This window comes from Pistacia vera, unplaced genomic scaffold (genome assembly GCF_008641045.1).
Source record: "Pistacia vera cultivar Batoury unplaced genomic scaffold, PisVer_v2 Contig51, whole genome shotgun sequence".
Taxonomy (NCBI): Eukaryota; Viridiplantae; Streptophyta; class Magnoliopsida; order Sapindales; family Anacardiaceae; genus Pistacia; species Pistacia vera.
This window is the reverse complement of record NW_022196346.1, coordinates 1931090-1939873: the sequence shown is the minus strand read 5'-3', so window position 1 is coordinate 1939873 and position 8784 is coordinate 1931090. Positions and strand designations below refer to the sequence as shown.

The 8784-nt window shown below is 36.7% G+C and overlaps 1 protein-coding gene and 1 pseudogene across 2 annotated transcripts; both read right to left on the bottom strand.

The window, feature by feature from the left end:
* Nucleotides 1-1492: 1492 nt before the first annotated feature.
* On the bottom strand, nucleotides 1493-3173 carry LOC116106169 (annotated as a pseudogene).
* Nucleotides 3174-3928: 755 nt separating this feature from the next.
* On the bottom strand, nucleotides 3929-5271 carry LOC116106200. Of its 2 annotated transcripts, none has more exons than XM_031392544.1 (4): nucleotides 4887-5271; nucleotides 4670-4780; nucleotides 4358-4447; nucleotides 3929-4266 (listed from the first exon to the last, which is right to left on the bottom strand). In XM_031392544.1, the coding sequence occupies exons 1-4, from the start codon at nucleotides 5124-5126 to the stop codon at nucleotides 4192-4194; spliced, it is 516 nt and encodes a 171-aa protein (XP_031248404.1). In that variant the 5' UTR covers nucleotides 5127-5271; the 3' UTR covers nucleotides 3929-4191. The 2 variants fall into 2 exon arrangements, with proteins under 2 accessions (XP_031248404.1, XP_031248405.1); XM_031392545.1 differs by having other exon boundaries at nucleotides 4367-4447.
* Between the last annotated feature and the right edge of the window lie 3513 nt (nucleotides 5272-8784).

Sequence of the window (8784 nt, the reverse complement as noted above, 5' to 3'; positions counted from 1 at the left end):
TCATGTAGGTAAAATAACTTGCACAAAAGCAACTATCACAATCTAGCAACACTGAACCCAAATAACCAAATCTTATGTCGTGGACTTTCCCGTTGACTTGGATGAATCGTTGACATCCACAATGACCAACTCCGATACAATAAGATTCTGTTCATAAATCACAAAATCGAACCTCAAGTACTATCGAGTAATGCTACTTTGTGACAACAGTACACCAAGCAGCACAAATCGATAATAGTTGGGGCTAATTGTGTCACCTAAAAACATAACCAGCAAAAACAATACTCATACAAGCCTTGTTAACATAAAATGTTCAGTCCCAAAACAAATACTCACATATCGACTGGAACAAATCGATAGCATCATAGAAAAAACAGTAAAAAAATATTTAAACAAAATACAAACTAGCAACGTTTAATGTTACTCAGCGTCAACAATACAGGGAAAAAGTAATTGCCTATAGTATGAATATACCGACAACAAATACTCACTGTTTGGCCGAAACTATAAGCCGATCGATTCATGTTATTTCATGTACTTCACACAGTTCAGCTGCAACCACAAACATACCAAGTCAATAACCTCACCGAAGACTTACTAAACAAAACTTGATACATAACATGTTGACCATTGTATGAACACGTCAACTTTTTTCCCTGTAACCTGAAAACGAAATCAACAGAATCAACAAATTAACATCTCATGCCGGTTGATCGGCAAAATGGACTCAATGTAAAAATGACTCAACAAACAAAATAACAAACGCATATCCTTATCCCCTTGAAACAAACACAATAAAATGTAATCGATCTTCATATCAACATCATTAACGAACAATTATCCATTCGTATAAAAACTGGTACCTGGAAACGGTAACAACAAAAGTTAATTAATCTTCATATTAAAATTATCAAGGAACAGATTGACCGTTCGGAAGGAATACAATTAATCAATCAAATAAATTGACCGAACAAAAACAATCATTCATTCTAACAATCACCGTTAAAATAGATAGGAGACATACTTACAGTTTCACATTAAAATATTTAGAAAATATACTTACAGTTCAGAAGCACAAATCAAAATAACAACTCATCTGACAGTGTCAATCGTACAACGTGTCTTTATTATGTGCCGATTCATGATCTTTGACCTGTAAATAACAACAAAAAACATAAATAAAAAATAATAATAATAATAAAGAACAGACATATTATTGACACAAACTAACATAACTTATAAACAATTAATAAAATACCAGACGTATTGTTGACACCAATTAACAAATTGTGATGATCCACAACTGAACATATGCCCCTTTTATAACCCCTTATTTAGACCTTTCGAATACCAACGCAATTAAATACAAATTCAATACAAAGATAGTTTTCCGATGTCAATATTCATTCATAACTGATCCCATCGTGCACGTGTCGACACGAAAATGCTCGTGAACGGATATATATGGTCTACACACACATTTGAAATTAAATTAAGCTTTGCGTGCGGGGGCGGCGCCAGTTGTGCCGCCACATGCTAGTGCGCCTTGTACGCCGGTCATCATAGGTTTAACATTGATACATTCTGATGTAATAGGCCCTTCCTTTCCAATGTATTTAAGGTCAATGCTAGCAAGCTCCACACCCTCGCACGGTACACCACTACTACAAGCAAGCTTTACAGCGACTGGAGTTGCGGAAGTGCCTCGAATGTTCTTGAAGCTAACGTTGCTGATCTTTACTTTCGATGGAAGCTAAGGCGAGGAAAATAAAACATTGCGGATATGATAGTCAATATCATGAGCTCTCATAAAGACAAAAGAAAAGAAAAATTAAACCATTATACCTTTGCGTTGCAGTCATCATGTGGGCAGTAGGCTTGATCTATGATGATAGGATTACTGACGTTAACCAAAGTAATGTCCTCAAAATGCATGTTAGATGCGGTGCCTGCATAGGAAGCTGGCCAAGTTTTGATTCTCACACCGTTGTCGGTATTAGTGAGAGTACAACCCTTGACAGTGATTCCAACCACAGGCTATTCATTGCCGTACTGTCCTAGACTTCCGACGCTGATGCCATGACCAGGTCCGCATGCAACTTTTGTAATTGATATATTTTGGCTGCCACCCCCGATGGAGATACAATCATCACCTGTTCCAATTTTTGAATCTGTAATTTCAATTCCACTGGATCTTCCGATGTGGATTCCATCGGTGTTTTTGCTGTCAGCAGGCGCGGTGACGTAAAGCGACGGAAGCTAAAGTTCTTGCAACCTAGGAGGTTAACATGAAATTGTTTGCTGTTTAAGGAAGTTACATCTTGGACCAACCCGTTGGTGATGAAGTCGAACCTCATATTCTATGTATATAAAGAAACAGAACAAGTTTCGTTAGTTCCATACAAATAGTAGACATTTTAATTAGGAATAATACTACACATACATCATTCCCATACAACATTTCTCATACAACATTATGTGGCAAGATATGATTGGGTGAAAATTTAATTTTAACTTTAAATTAGCCAATCATATCTTGCCACATAATGTTGTATGAGAAATATTATATGAAAATGATGTATGTGTAGTATTACTCTTTAATTAGTCGTGCCGTATGTATGCGACTGGATAATAAACTTACAATGGGAAGTTGTTTGCAATAGTCATTGCCACAGGATCCCCAAGATGAGCCTCCTTGGCCTTCAAAAATCCCACCACCCGATAATGTGAAGCCTTCAATGTGCTGGAAAGTAACCCAACCGCCATCCTCTGTCGTTTTGCCAACGCCTGACTGCGCCTTGAGGGTGCCTTGAACTTGAACCTCAATAGCAGCCTTGCAAGGGCCTTCTAAGGTCACTGGACTTAACGAGAATGTCCCTTTTGGAATCAACACTTTGCTTGGGCTAGGTGATGCGCATGCTTTTTTCCATGTACTTGTTAAAGCCTAAGACAAGGAACATTATATGTGAAAAAGATAATTAATTTCAAGAAATGAAATAAACGGAATCGAAATCCTTATGCATATGTATTTTCGATCGCATTCGAAGCATTACCGGGTTGATATCTGGTCCATTAGCTTTTGCGCCATCTTTCGCCACGTCAAAAATTGTCTGAGCTCTTGCTGTTGATACAAACTGTGCCAATAGAAACGCTACGTTGATCAATTTCACCATGTTGTACTTTCTTCTTTTACTGTTCTTTTAGCTTCTTGTTGTAGTCCTTTGCAGGATTAATTATATGAAATACTAGCTACTTCTGCGAGACCACATTTATGATGCGTTGAAGAAGGCTCGTGCCACCAATTTATAACAAACCTTTTGCCAAATTTGTCCCCTGTTTGAGAAATGTTGTAACATAATACGTTATATCTAATTTTCCGTTATTAGTTTCTTTTATCATATTTAATTATGTTTGACTAAGGAAATGGTTAAAAAACTAAAAATCCAAGTGCATTGTACTATACAGGTTGTAACGACTAACAATGGAGGCTCGAAAGTTGAAAAGGAGTTATTAAAACATTCTCGTGTTTAAATTAATATGCTGATTCAGTCTAAACATCGTTCTACAGTTGGGGAGAAAATCAAATACACCGAGTCGAAGAGCCCGCTGCGGTCTGACCTAATCCTTAATCCGTTCAGTTGGAATCTGTTTTTTTCTTTCTTTCTTGATCAATAACAATTGTAGTCTCTTCTCTAAGAAGAAGAAATCTACAAATATTGTTTACTTTCAGTTTCTTTTGTATACTCTAATCATTTCCTCACTGATAATTAGGAGAAGAACAGAATAAAACAGCTGCGCAACTAATGTAACATAATTAATGTTAACAGTTATGTGGAGCATACTTCATAAACAATGCTGGAATCGCTTTTCCAACTTTATGTAGTCAACAAAGCAAGTAGGTTGGCACATCGATTTTAAGATATACAAATAATAGAAAATATTAATGGTTTGCAATGCAACTTTACTTTCAAGACTAAAAAAGATATGTCTCACATTAATGAATACAACGACATGTGTCTCTGGTACTGTCAAACCTGCTGGATGTTTCTTTCCCTAAATCAGCGAGACTCCACCATGGAACCGCAATCAAAAAACAAAATTAATACACAAAACAGAAATCATCACAAACTAATGGAAAATCATTATGATTCTAATTACATAACACACAACCCAGTTGGCATTTATCACTGTTTATTTCAGGAGTTCAACGTTTCTGCTCAGCTCTTCAAGCTTCTTCATTCTTAGTTTCTCACTTTCACTCACCAACTGGGAAGAAAAAGAATGTCAACATGTATCAGAAACTGTCGATATGTATATATATGCTTAAAAAAACCAGAGACAAAGATTTGGTATTTACTTTACTTACTTCCATCAGCTTGCTGACAAGTTGAGCCTTTTCCTTGTTCTTCTCGTTGAAAGCTTCAAGGGCTTCTCTGTATTCCCTTTCCTATAATCACAATAAATTTGTACGGCACACGAGATTGCTTATGAATTAGTGAAAGTTTCTGATTTTAAGAGACATTTAGATGAAACCTAAATCAACCACGCATCTTCTAAATTTTTATAAAAATCTGTGAAATTTGTCTCATATGCAATTAAACAAAATGGGATCGCTTCATTTCCAAGATAAAATCATTTGTTAATTAGTAAATTGGCTGTAAAAATGTACCTTCTTTTGGCAGCTTTGCCCCAGAGGCTTTAACTCCTTGTTTACTGTATCAATCCTCTTACGTACAACTGACACGTCCTTCCTCATCGGATCAGTCAAAGCTTCCAGCTCCTGTAAAATTCATTAAAAAAATCACATCTCATTAACAAGAAACTAGTATATCATCATGATCTTGTGTGCAATTAATGTAAAATTTTACAAAAACTTTGTCTCTCACTTCTCGAATCTCAGCTAAGCGTCTAGTTGCTTCTTCAGCTTTTCCTAGCTGAGCACAAACTTTGTCTCTCACTTCAAGCTTCTTCTTCTCAATCTCTTCTTCTTTAGCTCGAAACAAAGCCAATGCGGATCTTGACATCTCCTCCTCTTTGTCATCCTTTCCAGGACTGATAAGTCCAGAGTTCTTAACCCGTTGAATCTGAGACTGTTGCTGATCCAAACTCTGTTTCTGTGTAGCCATTGCTGTATGGACAGAGCCCTTTTGTGCAATCTCTCTTCTTTTGTTTTTGGTAGCTCTTTTTTCTTTAGAATGATGGCTCTCTTTCTCTTCTGGTAGGTGAATATAAACTAGACTGGCTTTAAAGAAACAGAAGCTAAATTCCTTACTCCACGGCCACACCGCTAAACATAATATATTAGATAGAGCAGAAATGACCAAAATGCACCTTGTCGGTTTATAATCATGAAAGTTAGGAGGCGATTTTCACCTTTATTAAATGAATTAGACTATCACCAGGACCTCAATCATCTTTCCAACTTTACTTTAACAGCCCACTTCATTATACTTTTTTTGTATTAAAATTTAAGTTTAATTTTCCTAATACAGAGAAGTTATTACAAATTCTTACCTGTATCTCTCCTTTACAGTTCAATATTTTTATGTTAAAAGGATATCCAGATGGACCTCATTTGGTTAGATAGCTACTTTCTTGAGTTGGTATATTGGCAAATTCATTTAACTACTACAGTTTTCTCACTTGGGTATTGCTTGTTATACAAAATTATACATGTTTTACTCTGGATATATATAGTTATAAACAGATCCTCATGATGTATCACTCTACCTAATTAGTTTTGTTTTCGAGTTCCTCTAGGTAGATGATTAATGCATGATAAATCTTTTATCCCACAATTCAGAAGTATATGTATATATAATTTGATGGTATGCTTTATGGTGATATTTAATGGTTGAAAAGTCTGAAACACTATTGGTAAATCTTCCTTTTCAAGAAGACAAGAGGGGTGCTTTGCCCAGAAGTTTTGATTGTGGAGTGGATGGTAAGGCCCTCACCTACACAACACATGAATCAAAACCTTAGTGGGCAAGACAAAGTATTATATTATGCCTTAATTTTTTACATAATAATTATTTACTATTATTACCCTTCCAGCTTGGATTTGTAACATAGAATCTTCACTTTTAATCTTTTGCTTTCCCATTTCCATCTCTTAAGAGTTTCTCCATTCATTTTTTCAGAAGAAAAATTGCTTAAAATAACAAAAACGTAAAGAATAGAATTTGATTAGAAGATGACTCAAGTAGTAATTATTTATTTGTTGGATGGTCTGGTTGTGCTCTCTTCTCTAATTATAAAACCATACGGGTAAATCAATAAACTAACTTTTTACGCTAATGCTTGCAGACCCTTTTGTTCTTAATTCAAAATGTAAGTGGACCATATGATAGTTATGTTACTAACCCCACTTAGATTCCACATTCAAGGAACTCAACCTAAAATCTCTGCTCTGCATTCCAAGACTTTGTGACTGAATAAAAGGCTTGGCATATATGCAATATTTTGGCAGGTTATTATNTGACATTATCACACCAAAGAACTGGTGTGGAATGCATTAAAGAAACACCAAGCTCCTGAAACAACTATTGCAGCCAAAGGACTTCACTAGCAGCTTGAGCAAGCGAGCGATATTCGGATTCAGCAGAGGAGCGAGCAACAACATATTGCTTTTTAGAGCTCCATTGAACTAAATTGCTACCAAGGTAAATACAATAACCGCTAGTGGAGCGACGATCATCAAGATTACTATCCCAATCCGCATCAGAATATCCTTCAATCATGAGAGGAATAGCAGCCTAGAGATGTAAGCCAAAATGAAGAGAGCCTTTAAGGTAACGAATTAGGCATTTACAAGCTTGCCAGTGCAGAACCGTAGGAGCTTGTAAATATTGGCTCAATTTGTTGACAGTGAAGGCAATATCAGCCCTAGTAATGGTTAGGTACTGAAGAGAGCCAATGGCGTTGCGATATAAAGAGGGCTCACTAAATAACTCACCGTCATTCAAGGCCAACTTGCAATGAGAGACCATGGGAGTAGGACAATCATGAGCTTCAGAGAGATTAGTTTTCCAAACTAAATCCTTAATATATTTGGCTTGAGTCAGATAAAGACCTAACTCATCACGGCAAGCCTCAATGCCCAAAAAATAACTTAGAGAACTGAGAGTTCTAAGTGAAAACTTACCATTTAGATTAGAGATAAGCTGAGAAATGAGGTGAGGATCATCACCAGTGACCAAGATATTATCCACGTAGATCAACAGATAGATAACATGAGTAGAGTCTAAGAAATAAAACAAACTGGTGTCAAACACTGCATTATGAAAACCCCATTCAAGTAAGGCGAATTTGAGTTTGTCAAACCAGGCACGAGGGGCCTGTTTCAAGCCATACAATGCCTTGGATAATTTGCAAACATAACCAGGATGATTATGATCAACAAAGCCAGCTGGTTGACGCATATAAACAACTTCCTGCAAATCGCCATTAAGAAAGGCATTATTGACGTCAAGTTGCTGAATATCCCAGTGATGAGTTACAGCCAAGGTAAGGATCGCATGCATAGTAACAAGTTTCATAACAAGGCTGAAAGTTTCAGCAAAATCAAGACCAGGTTGCTGCTAGAATCCTTTAGCAACAAGAAGAGCGTTACACCTATGAACTCATCCATCTGCATTATATTTAACTTTGAACACCCATTTATTTGAAACAACATGCGTATCAGGAGAACGAGGGACTAAAATCCAAGTCTGAGTACTCTGTAGTGCATCAAATTCAGCTATCATAACAACGAACTAGTGAGGAGAACCAAGGGCTTCAGAAACTAAAGTTGGCTCATGATGATTTATATAGGTGGAAGCAAACAGGGCTGCCGCAGAGGAGGGACATCGAGCTGTTTGAGATCTTGTTTTCATGACATGAATTCTTTGAACAACAAGAGGGGGAATATTAAGTTCAATGTAAAAAAGGATTTCTAGAGGAGAAGAGTTACGTAGGGGCAGATCATTTGATGTTGAAGAGTCAAGAAATAACACATGTGAGGTAGTAGGTACGGTAGATGAGGCAATAGGAGACTCATTAAGTGATGCATGTGAGGGAGTAGGTGTAATGGATAAAGATGAGGACACATAGTTCTTTGTAAGTGACGTATAGGAAGGAGTAGAAATAGCAGCTATAGATGTCTTTGTATATGGAAAAGAAGTGACAATAGGCCAAAAGGAGACAGGTGCAGAACACGTTTCAGCAGAAGAAGAAGTCGTGTTTAATGCTGAATTGGGATTAGGAAAAGAGTTAGAAAAAGGAAAATAGTGTTCATTAAATGAAACACTCTTCACGATATAGACCCTGCCAGATGAACGAAGACACTTATATCCCTTATGAAAGAGACTATAGCCAATAAAAACACACCGAGAAGTATAAAAATCAAATTTATGATGATTATAAAGGCAAAGATAAGGGTTGGAGGCACATCCAAATACTTTAAAAAAGGAGTAGTTTGGTTTTTGGTGAAACAGAACCTCAAAGGGAGACATGTGATTTAAGGTAACTGTAGGTAGAAGATTGATCAGAAATACTGAAGTATGAAAGGCATTCCACCAGTATTTGAGTGGCATAGAAGCCCGAGCCAGTGGTGTTAAGCCAATTTCAACCAAGTGCCGATGTTTTCTCTCTACCTTGCCATTCTACTGATGCGTATATGGATAGGATAAGCGAAAAAGAATACCATGTTGTTTTAAATAAGGGAAAAGAGCCTGGTACTCCCCACCAGAATCTGTTTGCAAACACTTTAAGGATGTACTGAATTGACGCTCAGCCATAACA

Excerpts from the sequence above, each read along its gene's own strand:
- LOC116106200 (XM_031392544.1), bottom strand. The coding sequence starts at position 5,126 with ATGGCTACACAGAAACAGAGTTTGGATCAGCAACAGTCTCAGATTCAA. Across the intron at positions 4,781-4,886 it reads GCTTAGCTGAGATTCGAGAA|GAGCTGGAAGCTTTGACTGA; the intron begins GTGAGAGACAAA and ends TGAATTTTACAG. Across the intron at positions 4,448-4,669 it reads GGCAAAGCTGCCAAAAGAAG|GAAAGGGAATACAGAGAAGC; the intron begins GTACATTTTTAC and ends TTGTGATTATAG.